The 22731-nt window shown below is 39.4% G+C and overlaps 1 protein-coding gene across 2 annotated transcripts; it reads left to right on the plus strand.

Annotated features, from left to right (window-relative positions):
* The first annotated feature begins 789 nt into the window (after positions 1-789).
* Positions 790-20815, plus strand: mlip (muscular LMNA-interacting protein). Of its 2 annotated transcripts, XM_079230027.1 has the most exons (11): positions 790-911; positions 6554-6691; positions 7000-8598; positions 9229-9300; positions 9818-9913; positions 9991-10074; positions 10198-10236; positions 11350-11397; positions 11955-12017; positions 12136-12261; positions 19392-20815. In XM_079230027.1, the coding sequence occupies exons 2-11, from the start codon at positions 6593-6595 to the stop codon at positions 19596-19598; spliced, it is 2433 nt and encodes an 810-aa protein (XP_079086153.1). In that variant the 5' UTR covers positions 790-911; positions 6554-6592; the 3' UTR covers positions 19599-20815. The 2 variants fall into 2 exon arrangements, with proteins under 2 accessions (XP_079086153.1, XP_079086152.1); XM_079230026.1 differs by lacking the exons at positions 790-911; positions 6554-6691 and having other exon boundaries at positions 7030-8598; positions 11353-11397.
* The last annotated feature ends 1916 nt before the right edge of the window (positions 20816-22731 follow it).

Below are 22731 nucleotides of genomic sequence, written 5' to 3' on the forward strand. Positions count from 1 at the left end.
TGTGGACATGTAAAAATACATTCACTGCAATAATATTCAGGCTGCATTCACGTCAGATCCGGCTGGACAGCGATATGACAGTCCTCCCATATATTTTTAATGTGGGTTGTGCGTGGGGAGTGCAGAAAAGGATGCAACGGCCTGCGGCCCAAAAGTCTAAACAGAGACCCCTTTTGGAGAAAGTTAGTTCATCAACTTCAGCCTCCCAAACAATGATAACAACACGGTTCTCCAGCGTGTGTAGATTGCTAACAAGGCGGCCCCCGGGTCACGCAACCCAACAGCGCTGCGGTGGCCAATCACAAAACCGACAATCCAGACCTGTTCAACCTGTTGAAAGGAACAAAAGACGGTAATTGCCGTGCAGTCGCTCGGTCCATTAGTAAAACTCCGACACCGTCGCACAACCCTGCTGCGAATCGCCGCAACGCCTGATCTGGTGTGAATGCCGCCTTCTGCCAACGTGGGCATGAGAGGATTTAATTGCAACTTACTACTCCTCATTGAGTCTGGGAGTGTCGATGCTTTGATCTACAGGCTGCTGAAGCGCCTGATCTGTGTGTTTGAGTGGCGGGATACATTTACACAACCCTGTGAGGCAGAAAGAAATAAGTTTGAGTGACTCAAACAAGGACTTTGTGGCGAACTCAACAATATCCCAGAATACGTCCAATAATCCTTGACTCATCAAGTGTTTGTGCTAAACAGGAAAGTTACTGGGAAATTATTATGAAGAGCTTGTAACAAAAAAAGACGATTTGTTCCTCTCCTGTCTGTTTTTACAGGTTTCAATAGGAGTGCCAACTAAGTCTTCTATTTTCACATTTGTGCCGGTGGTGCAGACGTTACCAATTAAAAGCATTGTTACTGAGGAGGAGAGATCTGGAGCTTTAACAGGAAAACCCAGTAAGGTACAGCAGCAGCACACACACACACACACGCACACACGCACGCACACACACACACACACACACACACACATACACACACACACACACACACACACACACACACACACACACACACACACACACACACACACACACACATTTACTTTTCCTTGCATTGCCACCTGATGCTTGTAGTGTTATTTTCCGTCTTGCTCTGTTTTGCAACCGGTAGACAAACTTGCTTATGTTTTATATTTTGGGGAAAATTCCCCAGCATTGAAAATGAACCCACTCTGCCTGTCTGAGTCCTCAGTAATGTTCGTCCAGTTTATCCCATACATTGATTGACAGCCTTGTGCCACGTGCTAACATTACCAGTTTAAATGCACCCAAACGTCACTGTTGAAGAATGACAGCATATGAATGTGACCATGTTCTACTTGCATTGGATGTGGCAGGTATGACTTTCTGTTCCTCACTCTTTATTTATTCTCTCAATTACATTTACATATTTTTTTATGAAACCTTTGATCCTCGAGTTACAAATGATTGCAAAGTAATTTCAATTGTGATAATATTCATTCAAGCACTTTCAACAGTGAAGACAAAAAAACTTGATGAATCTCTTAATAACGATTTTGACCCACATAATGAGTGTGACATAATGAAACTTCTCTTGAATAGAAAGTGAAATGAATACTATAATATTCGTTCCATGAGCCAGACAACATGATTCGGCAACTTGTAGGCCCTTTTGAAGGATCCTAATTTCTTGTGACCAATCAGTGGCTTAAGCGTTTAAGGGCAACACTTTTCCATCATTTCTTAATTTGAGAATATATATCTGTAAAACAAATGTAAATTGCATGCTTGAAGCTGTCAACACGAAAAAGAATAATCATCCTTATCTTGAGTATGTTTTCTACAAATGTTTTACCACTAGTGGGAATGAACATCATTGATATGATTTGACATCATCCAACTATTTTGTATTCCAGGCGCCTGACTCACACCGCACAAATCAATGCATCATGTCCTTTCAAGATGTGTGTATCAATATCAAGCATACTCCTGAACATTCTCAAGGGATCAAACCAGATTAACTCTCTCTTGCATGTCATTTTTGGTTGATACCAGATACTTAATGAGTAATTGTGGACGTATCATATTTCTTAGGTCACTGCATAATAGGGCATTCTATAGAAGACAGTTTGTTTTTTACTCTTAAAAAAATATGAAATAAAATAACTGAGACAAATACCAAACTTTTCATTAACTCTGATCTTGGGGTCAACTTAATGTAGGTACTTTAATTAATGCACCCAAACTACAAATGTTCAACAAAAAGTTATTGAAAGCAACCGTCCTGGGGGCAGATGTGGATCCTCATTAGTGTGAATGGCAGGAGGGGTTAATGTGCTTTTAGATGTTCATCCAACATCAACATCACGGCAGCAGCACATCTCTGCGTGCCTCGGGATAGCGAACTGCTTCTGCTGCCTGAAGTCAGACTTCAAAGGCGTTATCAATGGCACCAATACTTTTTCATCGTCCCCCACTGCTTTTATCAAAAGGAGTGACAGACCTTCATATTATGAGCCACCAACATACTCAAAATGCTGAACAACCCTGTGTTTCAGCATACATAGGGAGCATTATCTTTCATAGATGCACAATGTTAGATTGTGTGCCACTATGCATGGCTTTGTGCCATTTCCACTTCATTATTTTTTTTTTGTCTAAAACTCTATCGCCATCTTTCTCTCACGGATGGGTAAAAGTACTCATAAGACAGAATATTACCATATTAGTATATTATAATGTTGCATTATTATTGAACAACATGTAGTTTAACCTGGAGCAAATTTCTTCAAGCCTACTTTATATAGTAAGGGGTCTTTTCATCTATACCCATGTAGCTTATTTGATGACATGTTCAAACTTTACGTCTTTAAAATACAAGTACTACTAGTAGTAAAATAGTACAAGTAAAATGTTTGTGGACAGATTTGTTGACCGTGAGGAGCAACAATCGTGCGAGATGCAGTTGAAAATGTACAGGTAGTTGAGATCAAATCTTTAATAAATAGGGGCCCCTATTTAACGTTGTGGGAACTATGACAAGATGGTCATAGTTCCCGTTTAAATGTAGGGGAGTAGACGTATAGAATAAAGTAGAAACTCTCAAGTAAAGTAATAGTACCTCAAAATTGTACTTAAGTACAGTAGTTATGTAAATGTTAGACTTACTTTACACCACTGATAAGTAGCACTAGATTATGTCAGTGTACGAGGATTCATCCACCATGTTGCTAAATATATTAAACTGTATGAATGCAAAAAAAATATTTAACTCTCCTTTTTATATTTGTACTTATATTTAAACCGTCTTACAAAACCTTTGGAGTTCTTTGCTTAATATGAAAATGCTTTCTAGTTTGTGCTGCTGAGGTATGCTGATAAAGTTTCTTTATGATCACAAAACAGCAAATTCAATAGTAAATCACATTATTGTACATGTAGTAGTCTAATTATACACGTAATATGCACACGTTGCTGGCTTCAGTTCCCACGCTAACTCAAAGAGAGCAGCCTGACGTTCACCTGCTGTGCAGAGTCAAGCTCGGGGAAAACATCTCTAAGCTGTCCAACTGCTCTGGATTTGTGTCGGCAAACCTTATCTCAGTCATTGCAGTTGGACTAAAAAGTAACCTGTTTTTGCTCTGATACACTTATAGAGCGGAGTTGTGGCAAAAGGTCGGATTTGTGCTTACTTACACCTGTTTTTTGCCGCTTCAACGCATGACAGATAAGTAGCATTCCCTGTGGAGAGAGGCTTCCATATTTAGTTACGAAACGGCAGAATGTGAAGGATTATCTTTGAGACAGCGGGCAGCTCATTAATTCACCACTCTAATTCAGAGCAGCCTGTGCTTCTCAATAAATGCTATTGAGACGGAATGAATGGCTCTGTATTTTTAAATTAGTAAGTAATTATGTAACCTCAAGTGGCCATTATCAGTTTGCATACTGAGTGGCCACCATTGATTTGAAATATGAGGTTCTACTATCAATCATCTTCCTGCTTAAAACATGAGGGTTTCTTTTCTGTTCACAGACCCATGTGCATCACAGATCTTCAAACAGACTAAATTAGTTAAAGTTGTAGCCTCCTCTATAAAAGCCCGTACATTCTTTCTGATGCATTTTGTTCAGTTCTGTACAGTGAAGCTAGAACCATACTAAATGTGATCAAATAGTCAAAATAATGAATTAATGCCAAAATAGCTGTAAATTAATTTCTTGCATGGCCTTATTGTGCATCTAAATTACTCAAATGAAAACTTTAATTTCATCCAGTCATCCAAAGTTCTTACGGCATCATCGTATGTGCAGTCCTCAGACATGTCAATGGGTTTAAACATGGAAAACTGCGTCTGATTTCAGTGCTAAATATATAACTGCTTTTGACACACAATGTGCGATGATAGTAATGACATGAGCTGCCATTCATTTTAAATACATGAGCTGCCATTCAATTTAAATACAGTCATGCTGCCTTTCATTTGATTGATTACTGCTTATCTACAGTAAGGTAACAGTAAAAATACAGAAAGTTAAAAAACCAAAGGGTGTCATTATCTATCATGTGGTGTCGTATATATTTTCAGGATTATAATTACCATACACGTGGGAGTTCATTTCAATAATGATGCATCATATGGGGTTACTCTTTAGCTCCACTTAAATGTCACTCATTTAACCTTGAGCATTCCTTTAACTCCAGATCGTTCTTATACAATAAACCATTATTTAAATCATATCCTATAGATGTGATGGCCTGAATTTATGTTTTGGTCAAATTATATAACCTTGTAGTTTCAATTGTTCACAATGTCGAGTTAAAGTAAGTTATGGTAATCTTGAATAATAGCTTAATTTAACATAAAGACTAGCAAGAGAAAAAGCCAAAAGCGGTTGAGGTGTTGGTTGATGGATTTACTTTAATCTTTAGTTCAGAATCACCTTTATTTGCCAAGTAGGTGTGCACATACAAGGAATTTTGCATATTTCTGGATGTACTTACACAGAAATAGAAGCACAACAGAGCTGGAAAAATAATAGTTAAAAATAAAATGAATAGATACACAAGTAGTGGAAAAATGGGTGTTGACATAATATAAAAAGCACCAATGACCAATAATAAAACAAATAATACAAATAAATAAATACTCAATTGATACATACAGTACAGTACGTATAGTAAAATATGTACATGTCATATGTAAAGATGTCTCCAAACTGTATGGTGTGTAGGATTTAAACTGAAAGTGACGAATGACATGTGCATACAAATTGTGCATTGACAATTGTTAAACTATCATCTATAACAGCAGCAGTGGATATTTTGGTGATAGAGGGTTGTTGACAGTGTTTGACTGAAGAAACTGTTCATGAGTCTGGTTGTTTTCAAGAACTGTGTTCTGCCAGAGGGGAGAAGCTGAAACGGGTTGTGTCCAGTGTTGTCCCGCCCACTTGCGGACTCTGGAGGTGAAGAAGACCTGGATGGAGGGCAGGCGGGAACCAAGGATTCTCTGCAGTCTTGTCCGTTGTAGTCTGTTCCTGCTGTTTGGTGGCTGATCCAAACCACAAAGTGATGCACTGCAGAGAACCGACTGGATTATTGTGATATTGAACCGGATCAGCAGCTCCTGGGCAGATGAAGCCCAAATCCTCTGTCTTTCTCCTGATGGTGTCTATGTTGGAAGTTCACTTCAGGTCTTGGGGGATGATGGCTCCCAGAAACCTGAAGACTTCCGCAGCAGACACAGTGTTGTCCAGAAAGGAACAGCATGTTATCTTTAGAACGAGCTTGGCTATTAGCAACTTCTATTCCAGCCTTTACGCTGAGGTAATCTAACCGGCTACTTGCTGTAGTTTCATATTTAGTGGACAAACATGATATTGGTATTTCCCAAAATTCTAGCTCTTTCTTTACATTTTAATACATGTTTTTTGAATTTAAACATACATTTTGTTGTTTTTTTGTTTACTTCCTGCATATTTTTTTGTAATGCCTGGTTATCAAAGCAGGTGGAAAGTAACAAAGTTAAATGTTTTCTCAAGTACCATACTTAAATACTTATGTGCCTATTACATTTATACCGTTCTTGAACTACACTGGGCTGTATTTCAGAGGCAATGCATAACAATTAATGGATGGTCACTGGTCAGCCAAGGATATTTTAAATTTTTTATTCTTGCTGTTTACACACCTTTGTGATCACATCTGTGAGACTCTGGACTCTCTGCCATCTTAGTTAAAGTTCAAACATAATTTTAAGCACATTCATCTTGCAGAAAGTTAAAACATTTTGTTTGCTAACATTTGCTAACATTTGCACTTATATTTCATTAAATTGATAGAACTTGGGACCAGGAGGAGCTTGAATTAAATGACGGGTATCGGCAGGCCTCTCCTCAGTTGTCCAGTTCTGCACATGCGGCTTGTACTACACTGACGTCAGCATGTGAATTATATGTGGTGGTGAAACCAAGCACACCCCCTGAGCTCAAAGAGGCTCGCTGAGGTTCACCTCTGGTTTTCTCAGGTTTCACTTGCTCAGTCCCTGCTAAACATTTGCCTGATTTTCTCCTGTCAGAACGTCGCTGTGTCCCATAAGAAGACAACTGGGCCGACTATGTCGAACAGGAAGATTTTACAAGCAGAGAAAGTCTTTATCAAAGACTCTGGAGATGGAGGAGCAGGAAACACAACCCAGCAAGGGACAAAACTTCAAGTAAGTACAACATGAGCACTCTCAATGCCATCTGAAAACCTTTGTAATCACCATGTTACAATATTAATACTTGCATGTGTCTACTGTGTCTCTGTGGATCTCTATTGGGTAAATATGCACATACAGTATCAAGTGTGCACACATCTCACACTGTCAGGAGATAAAACATTTATCGCTTTTCAAATGTTACATATTTTTGTAATACTTCTCTGCACACATTTTGGACACTCTGGCTTTTAGGAATATATAAAGACACAAAAGATAACTTAATAGTTGCCATTTATAATTTTTTTGTTTTTGTTTTTCAGCCCTCACTGGATCACGTGAGCCTCTCTCAGACCAAAGTCTCTCCTTCAGTCGCTGTTCAATCTGAAAATACCCCCGACCACAGAGCTGCCGGGACAGCCTCCATGGAAACAGCTGTTGATAAACACAGGGGCATTTCCCAACTGCAGTGTCACGGTACCTCTGGACTTGCCGAGCTTAGCTCTGGTTACTTTGTGAATAGAGCGCATGTGTCAGAAGACAGAATGAGCCCCACACGCTCCGCGGACATGTTCCCCACCCCGGCTTCCTCCAGAGAGTCCATCCTCTCAGAGGGCTCGGACGGAGAGAAGAGCTGGTCGGCTATGCGGCTTTCCAATGTAACCTCTCCGGTTTCTTTCAGCCGAATCGCTTCCCCCTGCTCATCTGTCTGCTCTGGCATCTTCTCCCCCGCTGTGGTCCAGATAAAGAGGCACTTTCTTGCTCCTGGATCTAGTCTAATTCACACGCCTTGTTTCTCATCCTGCGAGAGCTTGTCCTCCTCTGTCTGTGCCCAATCCCCTCCTCCTCCTCCCCGGCACCGGCCTCCTCTCACCCGACTCTCCCTCCTCACAGCCATCCTAAGAAAAGGCCGGCTTCCTGTCCTGTCATCTGCACTTCAGAGGCCGTACACCCCCTGCTGGCCTGTTAGCCCTGTGACCCTGTCCTTCTGTAACGCATGCTCAGCAGCCTCCAGTGTGGCCTCCATTCCCCTTGACTTTTCCTCTCAGTTCTCCTCATCAACGTCTATAGATAGTCAGAGCCACGTTTACAGGGAGCCTAATAGATCCGTCACAGCTCCTCTACCTGTGCAGTCAAATGAGCTCAGCATAACATGCCCTGAAACCCAAGTGACAAGATGCTCGGAGCAAATTCGCTCAAGCAGTGCGCCTCGATGGGAGAAAGTAGTTTCATCCCCGGCAGTGAAGAACACACTACCCCGAGCTCCAACTCTATTTTGCTCCAACTTTAAATCTGTTTCTCCACATAAGCATGAAGAAATTGAAGATGCAATTTCCAAAAAGCTGCAGCAACACACACACAAGTGCCCTAAGCAGAAGCCCATCAACACTGACATGTACCTTAAGGGCCCTGTAGATAATAACCTTAAAAAACTCATCTCTCCATCCACTAAAGTTATGTATGAGCAAAAGACCTCTGCGCCCCAGAAATGGAGTCCCCCGCCAAATTCATCTCTCTCAAGGCTTCACTTGCTTTCTCAACAACTGAAATCTACACCTGTCTGCCTCCCTCGGCTTCAGCCTTCTCAATCACACTCACCCAGTGTCACAGGTTTCTGTGACACGGCATCATCACATGCACAAAATGCCACAGTGGGGTATGAGTCAGGGGGGAGATGCCCTGATTCCAAAAGTGCCTCAGATGGTTTTCACAAGGCTCACTGTCTGTCTCCTTCCCGCTACACACCCATCGCTTTTCCCGGATGGCCATCACTCACCAGCTCCCAGACGCCTACGCCCTCTCCTGCTCCACCAATCAGAGACTTCACCCCGTCCCCTTCTTTCTCCATGCGCTCTACGCCCTCCCCAAGGCCGGGGAGTGGAATATCAGACTGCAGTGACAGGGAGGGTAAAAAAAGAAAGGTAGCCGCTCTGCTTGCCATATGCATGTTTAAAATATTATTTATTATGCTCCCTGTGACATACTGTTCTCCCTCACTATGGAGTTAAAACAGATCCTGCTTACTTGATAGCTGGATATCAAGTGCTGTTCTCAGTCTGAAGCTGTTTTTAGATGAATGTTTTATAGATATTTGCTTCACAGAGATTTCAAACGGTTTGCTGGTTTGAAATGATTGACATATCCGACATGTCATAGGGTGAAGCAGGGGGAAACCAATCCCCAGAAAATCAATACAGAAGCTTTTTAAATCTCTGGTTTCTAGGCTAGACCTACATACTTGAAGTTATTAAGCACCAGGAATCCAATCAATCCAGTGGGACTCAGAAAAGTTGGTCATAACTGAACTTTTACTGTCAGTCAAATGAGCCCTCTGATCAGCTGTGAAAGCAGACAAACACACATCAGTATTGTTCTTTTCGTTGAGCGTCTCGAGTGTGGCTGTTTTGCATGATTCGTAGCCTGCGGCAGTGTGAGATAAAGCATGCCTGAAGAAATGTAAAACTCATGAATTTTTACGAGACATTCTATAAAGTAAAATGCAAAAAATCATTCATGTTAACTGTCTGATTTTCTCTCTCTTTGAACTCCAGACAAACAAGATTAAATTAAGCTACAAATCGCTCGCTGCAATTCCCACAAACACCCTTCTATTGGATCAGCAGGTGAGTTGACTTGTTTGACCCTAATCCCACAATCTCTTCATCCTGTTACACATCCAGACATATGAAACCCTGAAGGAAGTTTGACGGAGGCAATAAAGCCTGTTTTACTATGTGGAACATTACGTGAGGAATATCAAATAGGAATAAACTCCTGAGGTATAAAAAGGACTTTTCTTTTAAAAAGTAAGATGCTCATATCTCTAATCATCCGACTTTATAGAGAATTACATTTTTATTTGTATTTAAAAAAAACTTGTCGACTGTAATCTCATTTCATAAAACAAGATGTCTGTTTTTAAACCTTTAAAAAAAATCCAATCAGACTCAGAGAGAGGTTAAATCATGGCATATTGCTGTATTATCACTGCAGCGTTGTACACTTAGAGCTGGTTGGATACGATTTGTCTGGAGGGGATGTTGCAATGTCGTCTCAGATCACTGTGTAATCACTCACAAAAAGCACCAGCAGCAGTCCTGGCCGGGAGCTCAATCTGTCCATTCTGCTTTGCATTGACAGGTAATAGATGAGCAGGTGGAGAGAGAAGAGAGTCCATGTGGCAGTTTGGACACCTTTGAAACATATGACAGAGGTATCGCAGACACCCACGCTGAGGTATTAATGCACACATTACTGCTGGTTTTTACTGCACAATTCATACAGCAGTCCGCTAACTTCGATCATTTCCACAGATGTGTTCACCCGCTGAGCGCCGGCAACAGTCAGAGGAGCTTTATGCAGTTATTGATGAGCTGCTGGCTAATTCCATTCCAGTTGTGAGTTCATTTATATTATATAAGATTTAACATGTGCAAATGTTGAATTGTGTTATTGATAATGATTTCATATTTTTTCAACCTTCACCTTCACCTTTTGAACCTTCACCTTCACCGTCACAGCAGCCCTCCAGGTCATTAACTACCAACGTTGGTCTGCAGGTACATTTTGATTCTTTATGTGACATGAATGACAAACTCACAAGAGTATAGATACCGATTTATACCACTCTCATGTCTGTGTGCTTTTACAGGGGTTGTGCCTGACATTTCATGTATTTTTACTTTAGAAAATGGTCCGGCTTATAGCCCACAGTATGTTATTTTTACATTTTGATTTTTGTTTGAATTAAACAATGTACAACATGTTAAACAGTGACCTTTAGAGGTGCTAAGCTAAATGACTGCTGACTCAAGATTCATGTTTAATGGACATAAATGAGAAGCTATTCCTTTAAATTCAGAAATTTGTATCAGTATCTGTTTTTCACATTTACCTGATATATTCTGACATATTTTGTTTCCTTTGAAACTTTAATGCAGTCTGAAATTAAGTTTGACCAACACTTTCCCACACAATTTAAGTTTGTAAAAAATAACCCAAATGTAATAATATCTATCTATCACAAAAACTGCTACTGCACCACAGGATTGTTAATTTTCAGTTTAGTTTGTAGATCATTAAATACGATTATATCTTAAATGTGTCATCTGCATAGGGTTGAGTTTAGTTAAATGTCCCATTAATTCTGACACAGTTATTGTGGTTGGACCTGATGTGTGATGGCTAACAATGTAAAAATAACTGTTCACACCAGAACTGTCACACACAAAGTATCAGTGAAACTGTGTCAACTCGTGCTATTGAATGTATAAGTATTTTGCTTTTGTAAATAACAAATGAACTGTTTGCTCTGGGACAGTTTTATTTAACTAGATGGTTGTTCATGCACATATCTCAACAACAGCACGCAGAATGTTATGGAACAGCTAAAGTAAAAGGTAAAATAATGTATTAAAAACAAAAACAAAACTGTATTAAGGTGCTCTGTACTGTGTTTTAGTCAAACACAAACTGGATGTGAATAGTGACTGCTAATGACTGTATACATATTAGCAGAAGAAATGTAAGATATCTGCTCAGTAGTCATCAAAGGTGAACACTCCTCCTGGTTTCCACAAAATCAAAGTGCAATAGATTTTTTCCCACCACAGGAGGTTTCCATCTCTTCTGTTTGGTTTTTAAATATTTGTGTCTTTATTTTTTTCTTTCAGCAGAACAACTCATCATTTACAAAATCATTGGGACGTGAAACCAAATATGTGAGTAAGAGTAGTTTTGTCTATTAAATTAAAGACACACATTATTTGATTTACTCCCATTGGCTCAAAAGGACAAACTCATACTGACATATGATTTTATTTTAGTATTCTTCAATCACTGGATTGCCTATCAATACTAAAGTTGGATGCAAAAGCCCATATGGACATTGTTAGGGTTGTTTCTAGATGGTACCCCACAATTCTTGAAACCTTCGCTAGATAGCATTGAGTTTTTGCAAGTTTTTGCAAAATTGGGGTTTGCCATCAAGACACGACTCATGAAGGGAGAGTGAACTGTACCCAGCATGCAGTTCGGCGGTGTAACAATTAGTTGGGCCCCCCTCTAGATACACTACACAGTGTGTACCTTTTTAGTAAATACATTGTGTAGATTTCAAGAGCTTGCACTCAACACTGCACCTCCTTGGGTCAGCAATACACCCGCCAAGTGAGAAGTGGATCTGAAGAAATCAAAGGACATACATGCATACAAAGACTCCTTCCATTTTGTGAGAGACTACGTTAAATTTATGTTTTTCACTACACTTTTCACTCAGGCATCTGTATGCAGCTTGCACCCATCGACCGGTGTGGAAAGAAAACTCATGAATCCTAAAAAGGTATATATTCAATTATTATTTGATCAAGTTCAGGCTACTGCTGGATCCGCTACAACACTGATGTTGTGAAAGAAGCAGGAATTAATTCTCACTCTGCTGTCAAAATCCTTCCTTCCAGACGAATCCTGGGGTTATTCGCCCAATGACGGCCATTCCAAGACTGACAGTCGAGGATGAAGAAGAATTTTATTCAAACCCTTTCAGGCGGTTTGTTGTCAAGCAGACCTCGCCTGACAGCAAAAAGGTATACAGGCTGGTGGAATAAGCTCATCTCATAGTGCAGGAATATGTGTCTGCATATGTTTTCAAACCTATGTAGTGATCACATTAGTTTTATTTTAAGCGATAGCACCCACACTGCTCATGGGTAAATATTTAGTTGAAGAGAAATGTCTCATGAAGTTCAGGATCGTTTCAACTGCTCCCACTTTGACAGCAGAAGTAATTCAAATGACTAAAGAAACTTTGCAAACTATAATCTGCTTAGCTGCTGTCCATCCATATGCCATGACTTGTTCCAAAAATTTATAAAATTTTGCCAAAGTTTGTCAGTAGTATTCACTCCACAAGTTCCATCTGCTGTGGAGGACTACGGTTAAACTCTATAAAATCTAATGCTATGTTCACACCAAAAGCGAAGCAAATTTTCGCAACGCTTTACTTTACTCGTTCGACCATATGTGGTTTATTTGCGTCATTTGCACCAGAAAGGGGGCGTGGCTTATCTCTGTGGCTTATCTCCGTAAAAACAGTTACCATTTCCACCATTCACCATGGAAATAACCACTAGTTCTGCTTTATAATTGTTGTGAAAATTCCACAAACGTCGGCACATCAGACACCTTCGTGTCTGGGTTCATAATATTATGCGCTCGATGGATTTCACCGACTCCTCCAGGAACAGCGTCTGAATGACGGCCGCTTCCAGCGCTACTTCGGGCAGACCAGCATCAGTTTGATTAAGCAACGGCAGGACGGCGGTGATGACAGGCGGAGCATCTTAATGCTGATTGGCTTTCGCAATTCAGCATCAATGGCGCCACCCGGCGAAAATTTGCGTTGTTCGCATCCATTCACGTCAGTGCATTGACTTTGCATGTAATCTACTCGCGCGAAAATTTGCAACGCTTTTAGTGTGAACGCAGCATTACAAGTGAACCTTGAGTTAAAATATTTTATTACAGCTAAACTATTGCCAGTTACCTCTCTGGTGAAACCTAATCATGGCTTCATGTGAATGGAAATGGAAATCAAATTGAACATGCCTTTCTATCTGTGGTACACACGGTGGAGAGCTCTTTGTCTCGAACACTGAACACTGCAAAGAGAATAAGAAAGTGCAGTAGTTTGAGCAATCAATGCAATATTTTGATATCCATTTCCCACCTTCTTTGTAAACCCTTTATCCTGATTTCTTTTTTTTTCTAAATAGCTACATGCAATTGGTAAAAATCCGACTCTTGTTTGAGGTGAGAGCAAAACAAGGAGTTTCCTCTGAACGAGGGCTTATGGGTTGAATGATTTGTGAGAGAGAACAAATACAATTATTTTCAAAGAAGCCACTTCACCCTCTGTAAAATCACATCTCTCCACACAGCTCATGTTTATGTATTAGTTCCATAAGTAATTTTCAGAAAATAGTATTGAAACTTCCCATTAGTCATACATTGGTGTTTTGAGATTCAATACAACATTTTATAACTAATATTTTTGTGCTTTATATTTTAAACATTAATAATGTTTTACATCATTTGAGTTACTTTTTTGATTAAACTACAATATTCATATGATTTGGTAAGGTTTCTCAAATTATCTCTTTTATATGAACCGCCCACTCCTGCTTTTCTTATCTTCAACTTTGTGAAATGATAATGATTTTGAGGTCTAGACCAGTTTCAAAACCCCTTTATGTAGAAAGTTTGAGTGATTATAGCGTATTTCCAAATATTGTGATGGCATACATTTTTTGTTTGTCCCAGAGTCACATTCAGTTTGAGACCAATGTCCCAAACCAAATCTATGTGTAGGATTTGTACGTTTATAAGTTATAACCTAACCCATACTAAATTATAGTTTTGGCAAGACACTTAAGAACGGGGGTACTCAACTAAAATTCTGTGAGGTCCACTTCGAGAGAATTTCCTCATGCAAAGGTCCGGAACATCACAATATTGTCAAATTTGCGCGATATGATTTTGTGCCAAATATATTGAAGTCGCCAACAGTTGTATTAAAGTATGTATGTCGTCAACAACTGTCAAATTAAGTAAAGAAAGTTCAATTTAATAATATGTAAACAATATTTATTATTACAGATTTCCAATTGAACTGGATTAATGATAAATAATACATATATTATCTTCTCTTATTTCAAGTAAAATAAAGGCTGGATTTAAAACAGAAAGCTGTGGAAAAATGTGACTCAATAACTCAATTTTCGAAATTTGAATTTAACTGAATTGTCCTGCAGCTTTATATTCAGTTTATTCGGGTGTGAAGCGATGTCAATCAAAATAGCCAATATATTATATTCTTGTCATCTAAAAAGATAAATGCGTGTGCAGGGACTTTACCTGTGGTTATTAAACCACTTGTTTCAGCTCATTTCTCCTCTCTTGGGCTTTTAGGTTTATATTTCTATGCCTTAATTTCGGATGTGAGTCGGTACGTTTGCTAAAAACATGTGTGCTTTGTCTCGTAGTGGCTTCACATGGCTGCTTTTAATATCGCTGAACATGAGAAATACTGCTTTTTAACTGGTTGTGGGAATCATAAACATAAAACAGTCTGTCCATTCTTGGCTAAAGGCTCTGGTTAAGCGGTCCACATTTCTCTTTTTGGAGCGCCAAGTGAAATAACTTCTCTGACTCACATACTTTTTCCAACTATCGGGTCTCTCCTGTCACTCCGTGTGTGTGAATATGGCACTCGAGTCGAGGGCGACGCTTAACAGAATACACACATGTGATTGGCCGAGTAGGATAACGTGAGAGGATTTACAAGGCGTGCAATTGGTCGGTTTGTTTCCTAAACCGCTGAACGAGCATAAACGAGAGCCGTAAAGGCTAGAAAAGCTGCGGCGGTTAAATAGAAGCGATCCATGAAAATGTTATAATACTCAATTATCTATCGATTCTCGGTCCAGGGTCCAGAGACAACGGCGTCTGGGTCCAGAGACAACGGCGTCTGGGTCCAGACCCGGGCCGTGGTCCGCCTGTTCGTGACCCCTGCTTTAGACTAAACCAAGTACATTGTTCAGTGCCTTTGTTGAGATTACAAATACCTCTAAGGTATAACAAACAAGAATCTTCACTAAAATGATTGATGTTAGGAAAATGGGGAATACTTCCATCCATCTATTTAGCTGAAGTCATCTCATCTCCTGTAGGACAACATCAAGAGTATGTATTTCCTGTTTTCATTCTGACTGGACGACATTAGATGCCTTCCATGACTTGGCCTTCAGCTATCCAGTGTAGTTGAGCAGTCAAGGTTCTGGCATTTTTCCAAACGTCTTCTTGTCAAACAACTGTAGAACTTAAGAAAGTTCTGCTCAGCTTTCCATCTTGCTGGAAGACTTTGAAGCAGTGTAGAGTGCAGCATTTGTTATTAAACAAAAGTGTAAAGCCTTCAATAGTAAAAACAGCACTCAAACAACATGAAACTAGTTGGCTCCCTGAGGTTAAGTCTTCTCAAAGCATGTCTTAAAAATCATTATAATTCTATTACAAAAAAACACAGTTTGAGGAGCCATCAGGAGGATAAATGACTGCGTGGCAATTCATCTGCCAAGTCTTTTATCATACAATGTCTGTTTTCTGCTGTTTAAATGGACATATTTTATCATCTGTCAAAGGGCATCTTGTATTCATACAAGGTGGTGTAATGCAACAAACACAGTGACAGCTTCCTGCTGCTTTGGTTTTTGCAAGAAATGCATTTTCTCTCTGTATGCGTTATTTATAAGACCGTTGTTCCATATCTATATTGTTATGAACATTTACTGTAATACAGTTGTATTTGTCATGGCAGTTTTCATTTCCCAGCTTCTTTTCAGACATGCTGACAGAAGGTAAAGTGACCCAGGAAAAAACAAAAACAAAATTGAATAGCATTTCACATTATTGCTGAAAGCTCTTTCAGTGGAATTCACAAGGTTACGCTTCTTGTGTAATTCTGAGCTGTGTGCAACATTATAGTCTAAACATTGTTCATTTGTTGAATATGACCTGTCATATTTGATAGGTCAAGGTCAACTAAACAGACTCCATACAGATATAATATGAACAGATGAGACTGTAAACACTTAAACCATAACCATGTCAGTGAATGCACGCTTTTAACAATCTTCCACTACAGTTGGTTGATGCTACAAACACAACATTCCCTCTGAAAGGCAGCTGTTTATTGATGTATTCCTAAGGCTGTCTTGCTGTAATATTGAGCTTTGTAAATGATTTGTTGTGATGTGGAGCACAATAATATGCAGAATGCAGAGGCGGGCCGTGGATTGTGTATCTATGCCTGCTATAACAGCTGATAAAAGCTCGATAAAATAGCTATAACCTTTAATTCTAATTATTATTTTTTTAAACGTCATGGTCACAAAGTTATGTCCTCTCTTCAGACTCTGGAAATCTTTAATCACAACAGCTGAACTAAGATAAGATAACACTTTTTTTGTTTGTTCACATACAAATTTGACTTCTATCGCATGCTTCAAACTAAAAACACATCTGGAAAAAAACACACCCGTTCCCTTTAAGGCATACATGCACAGACAAAACAGAATTCCAAGCAGAAAGCAACGCATCTCATATCACCACTGGGTGTCTTTTCCAGGGTTTGGTAGAATTAAAGCAACTTGAGGATGGTAAGTGCTTGTGAGCACAAATTCATCAATGATTAAGATTAATAACAAGAAACATGGATATTGATTGTGTGAGCAGCCAAGACAATTAAAGTGTTTTAGTGTGTCAATTTGATCAAAGTCAGTAGACCTTTACAATTACAACCCTGTTCGAAAAAGTAATTGATTATGCATTCTGCAGGATGTGAGTCCATCCACTCGCTCTGTTGTTCATTCAGGCCTTTTGCTGTTGTCATTGGTTACACTGCATCTTACCTGTCCTGGTTTCATTCAAAATCCTAATTGTGCCAGCATCTCAATCCTCACTTCACAATGAATGTAGCCACATGTGTCTTCTGGGTTTAGTTTATCCAGTGGAGCTGTTTTATTACGATCTCTGCAGACCTCACAACTCAACAATTACTTGCATATTTTTGTCACAAAAAAGAGTGACTTTCGTTTATCTCTCTATATATATTCCTGTCAGTATTGGACAAGCTACTCTTCTCTCTACTCTTACAATGTTATTAATTACTTCAACACTGACTCCTGTGTCGTGAATCTCCTGAGAATATGTTTTTTTTATTATTAGGTAAAGAATTAGGAGTCACTTTGAGTGCTATTTAACAAGACAGCGACTGAAGACAAAGAAAGGAAGGAGATAAGATCAGTCAATTAATTTGAAAAGGAGACCAAATTAAAAAGATAACACAAATTTGAATTAGTAAAAGAAACACTTGAAAGGAACACTGCAGCTTCTTGGTTTCGTTCTTTTGACTAAGAAGCTTTTCATTTGCTTTATATCTTTTGAAAGACACAATAAAACGATCAATAAATACATGTGTTGATGTGGTTCAATGCAGGACATGTACGTGAGAGTAGGGGCATTTGCCCTGTCTGTGAACATATCTAATTTAATTTAAATTTGCATGTACCTGCGACGTTAATAGAGCTTTTATTCATCTTTAAACAGTAACTGTTTCCATATGTTGTGTGTCCAACTTGCTTATTCAGTTGTTATATTGTATTTTGGATGGCTCTGTCTGTTCTTCATTGTAAGTGTCGATAGATGCATTCTTCAAGGTACCTTGTGGAGATTTTGACCACTACCGGTGCTATAAATAGAGCAATGTGAACAATGAGTTTAATTTGACTTAAACACAGATCTGTCGAAGGTGCAGGCTTTACCTGCTTTGGCAGAGAAAAAGTTAACCATTTTGTTGCCTCTCGAAACAGAACATTACAATGTGTTTGAACAATGATCATATTTGTCTCCAGTATCCTGATCCACCTAAATGCTGCAGTCGGCTTGAGCGCTGGCTTGCTCTTTGAAATACAAACTAGTACAAATACTAGAAAAGATAATAGACCGTAAAGACATAAAGTTCAAACAAAAAAAATGGTTCTCTGCTACCCTATGTGTAACTTAACTATCCTGTATTTTGCTTTAATCTTTTCCATGGTAGAGCCTCACCAACATCAGGTTTACTGCACAGTGGGAAATAATCTACTGGCTATTCCTGTATCATAAGCCACTGCACCCCTGCAGTGCCACTGCATTCAGAAAAGGAACACATTTAATTTTGTTCGACAGAGTGACAATCGCTGTGATGTTCATGTCTGTGAGATGACACAAATAATATTAGCCTTATTAGGATAACATCAGATGGACTGGTATGAACCTCAACAGTCTGGATGGATGGGCATAAGCAACATTTTACATTAAAGAGCACAGTTTTCATCTCTGACCATTTAGCCAATATAGAAGACGACGCATCAGTTAGGAGCATCAAAATTACAGTTGATAAGCCAAGAGGCCGACCAAAATTGTAATAAATGGAGGAAATATAGAGCAGGGGATTGAAGTCACCATGCAATCCAGAAAAATGATTGTCAATTATAATCAAATACACAATGAATATTCACCCCAGTGCAGCTGCAGCTAAGTTATCATTTCACTGTGGACTGAAATCAGTCTAGAAACCAATTGCTGCTGCTGTTTTGTTCCTCTGGTCTTTTACTCATAAATACATTTCAATCAGGAGAGGCTTGTTTACAGTTCAACAATAATGTATTACAGTTGCATATATTTGAACAGTGCAAAGTCTTTGGCGAATGGACACCATCCTGAATTAGGATAAGCAAGGAGTAGTGATGCTGATCTGATGTGCGAAGGCAGAATCCCCCCTGGAGTCCAGTGGTGGTGGGAGGGAAGGGAGTGGATGTAACCTGATGATGATGGAGGTGTCTAAGGTGGAGGAGGGTCATTTGAGCTAAAATGACAACTGACAGCAGCAGAGAGGAGAACCTATTTAAAAGTTTGACAACACCGATGTGATTGGCTTACAGAAACTGCACAGAATCAGATTGGTTAATTTAACGTGCGCGCCCCCAATCAGCTGATGGAGTAATCGCTGGGAGAATTAGAGACTGACAATGAACAGGAGAGTAAAGAGTGTCTTCCTGACTGAACTTCCGCTTGAGCTTCATTAACCTGATACTCAATGTGTCCGTTTCTATTTCAGGTGGACAGTATGCTCAAAGAGGCAAGAGAAGATTATTACACAAGTTCAAAAAGGCAAACGTTTGGAGAAGAGAGGATGCCTGAGATAAGAGGTCCACTCTCAGTATTTGATCTGCAGATAGCAGAGCCTGACGACCAGAGGAATCCCCCTTTCAGTCCAACTGGAGGGCGGACGGACGCTTTTTATGACTCATATTTAAAGCATTAACATTAAAGCATTAACTCTTTACCCTGCATTATTCCATTTTTTTATGAACTATTTAAACACAATCAGTAAGTAACTCTTTGCTAAGCCTCGCCCCCAGCTGCTACTTTGTAAGCTGCTAGAGCTACCATGGAGCCCACACTGTCACTACCTGAATACATATTATCGAATTTTTGGAAAAGTTAAAAATGATTTCAGAGAGAAGCAAATAGAAGGTTATACAACATGCATTTGAAGGATATATTAGGGCAAAGATTCAGCAGTTGAAACAGAGAAAAGATAGAAGCTAAAGCACCAGATCACAGTGTAAAAGTGAACCGCCACATCACCTGGCAATCGAGGCAAAAAACAATGGCATTAAGGTCAACACGGTTTCTTTAAAGATGGGTAGGCCTTTATTCACTATCAAAGTCCTTAAAAAAAAAAACAGCATGTGTACACATTCTGTTTACCTTCACTAACTAGCATAGTATCTGCTTACTTACTCTGCTATTGTTAACTCCACAGGTTTTTAACATAGAAATGTAACATTTTGTAAAACATGTATTGCCTTACAACCTCTCTGCGTAACTATAAAGTATCAGTTTTACACAATGTTTAACCATGACGATCCCCAAATCCACAAAACAAGCATGAGAAAGAAGAAAATCAAAAACCATTGCGTGAGTCTATGGAGCAGAACCGTACATTTACTTGTTGGAGACGGATGATGCGACGCTATCAGTCTGCATTCAAGGGTCACGACTTAGCAAAGGGTCAATTGGACCTGAATTAGGGAATTCAGGTAAGCGTGTGCTTACCCATTTGTACAGCTTTTTACAGTAGTCTCAGAGATGATTAAAATGAACAAAAACAACCTTTCTCGAAGTGACTTGTTGCAACGGCAAGTTTACAGTTCGTAATGACAAGTGGTGGCAGATTCACCCCGATGAAATTCTTTGTAATTTTTGGAACAATGGGTCCTTAGTCACAAACAGAGGTACACCGCGTCGCTATGTGGAGACATCCAGTGCTCGACAAACCTGCCAATGTGTAGTTACTGAGATGGGTTTAACAAACAGTCAGCTGGTGCAAAACATCCAACAGCAAAGAGAGAAAGTTCCACCGCGATTTGACAAAAAACAACATAAAAGTAATCATGTTACTCATTCACCTCAAAGGAAAATACTATTTTAATGTTGTAATGATTTGAAGAAAAGCTGAACTATTTAATAAAGGATATCCACATTTTACCAATGCTCTGAGTTTGATCTCCATCTGTTATATGGCAATTTACATATTAAAAAAAATCACAAGCTCATGACAGGATACATGTTTAATGATGCTTGATGAAAGGTATGGGGAAAATGGGTATGGAGGCATTCCATTCATGTTCTCTTTTGCTACAAAGCAAGACAAGGCAAGTTTATTCATGAAGCACATTTCAGCAACAACCATCTGTCTTAATTCAAGGCTCTTTAGATGAAACATTAAAAACATGGAGAAAAATGCAAAATAAACACATTATAAAAGATAAAGTGAGATGGAACAGAACATTTGGAATGCATAAGATACAAAGCGATCAAATAATAATAATACACATTAAAATCAGTCTACTCTTTACAGCATCTGTGGTGGATATTTTGAATTTTGTCAGACAGAAAAAGGTTAATATCAAACATGATACATCAAAATTCTATAAAAAGTTATAGAATTTGATTAATGTTAAAAAAGTTAATTAATAGCTCATTCTTATTTCCGTGTTTGATAGAATGCCACAATATTATATCAAATATAATGGCCAACCACTGACATCCACTGTTCTACATCTGTGGTGGAGATTTACATTGTTAAGGCTCTGACAGTATTTTGCTTCCTGCTCACTCCAAAAAAGTATAAAATATACACAAACAGAACCTACTTTTTCTGGGGGACACAGCCTCACAATCAATCTAGTCTACATCAAAATAAGCAATTTCTTTTTTTATTTAGAGGCGATCATTTGATTCCTCTCTTGGTGTTACCTACACATTTCTGTGTCAATAATGTTATTGGCATTTGATGTCCCTGTGATGATCATTTTCATTGGCTTAAGCCCACTGGAACCCTCGAAAAGATTACGTATGTGTGGAAGTCATCACACCTGAATAGAAATTTTCAAAGAAAAACCTTTTTCAACCTCGAAAGGGCTCATGGAGGTTAGGGGAGTTAGTACAGTGCAGATGACTGATGCACTCACAGCCTCCACTTCACAGCACACAGTAATACGACAGCAAACGTGTGATCTCAATCAAAGTCAAGTATGTTGAAGCAGTGTTATAAAAATAGCTTGAATGGCCGCTCACTAATGGCCACGACCTTGAATTCAACAACTTTGAGAGCTGCCATTTTGTTGTTGGACATGTAAGCTTAATTTATTTGTTTGGCAAATTTAAAACATGTTTAATTTCAGAGAAGGTTAAGTCTAGGTCTGGTTTTGGTACTAAAAAAAATCATAAACCGGATTGCTTGTGCAAGCAGAAGGATTCAGATTTTTTTATTGGTCACTGGTGTTTGATTTGAGCTCTGGTTAGCCTAATTTGATATATGGCATGGCTTCTGTTTTGGGCTCAGCAAACAGCAAATTACTGAATCAAGTACTGACTCATCGGCCTCATCAGGGACGGTGATGAGTCTGCGTACAGACGAGAGGTTGAACAGCTGGTCCTCTTGTGTGGTCAGAACAACCTGGTGCTGAACAAGCTCAAAACTGTGGAGATGACAGTGGACTTCAGGAGGAGCCCTCCCTCACCATACACAACAGCACTGTGTCTGCGGTGGAGACCTTCAGGTTTCTGGGATCCACAATCTCCCACGACCTGAAGTGGGCCTCCAGCATCAACACCATTCGGAAAAAGGCCCAGCAGAGGCTGTACTTCCTGCGCCAGTTCAGGAAGTACAACCTGCTTCAGGAGCTGCTGATCCTGTTTTACTCCGCCATCATCCAGTCTGTTCTCTATTATTCCATCACTTTGTGGTTTGGATCTGCCCCCAAACAGGACACCGTCGGAGTGAAACTACAACGGATAGTCTGCAGAGAGAACTATTGGTTCCAGCCTGCCCTCCATCCTGGACTTGCACACCTCCAGAGTCAGGAAGCGGGCTGGAAAGATCACTC

Source organism: Taurulus bubalis (assembly GCF_910589615.1).
Source record: "Taurulus bubalis genome assembly, chromosome: 14".
Lineage (NCBI taxonomy): Eukaryota > Metazoa > Chordata > Actinopteri > Perciformes > Cottidae > Taurulus > Taurulus bubalis.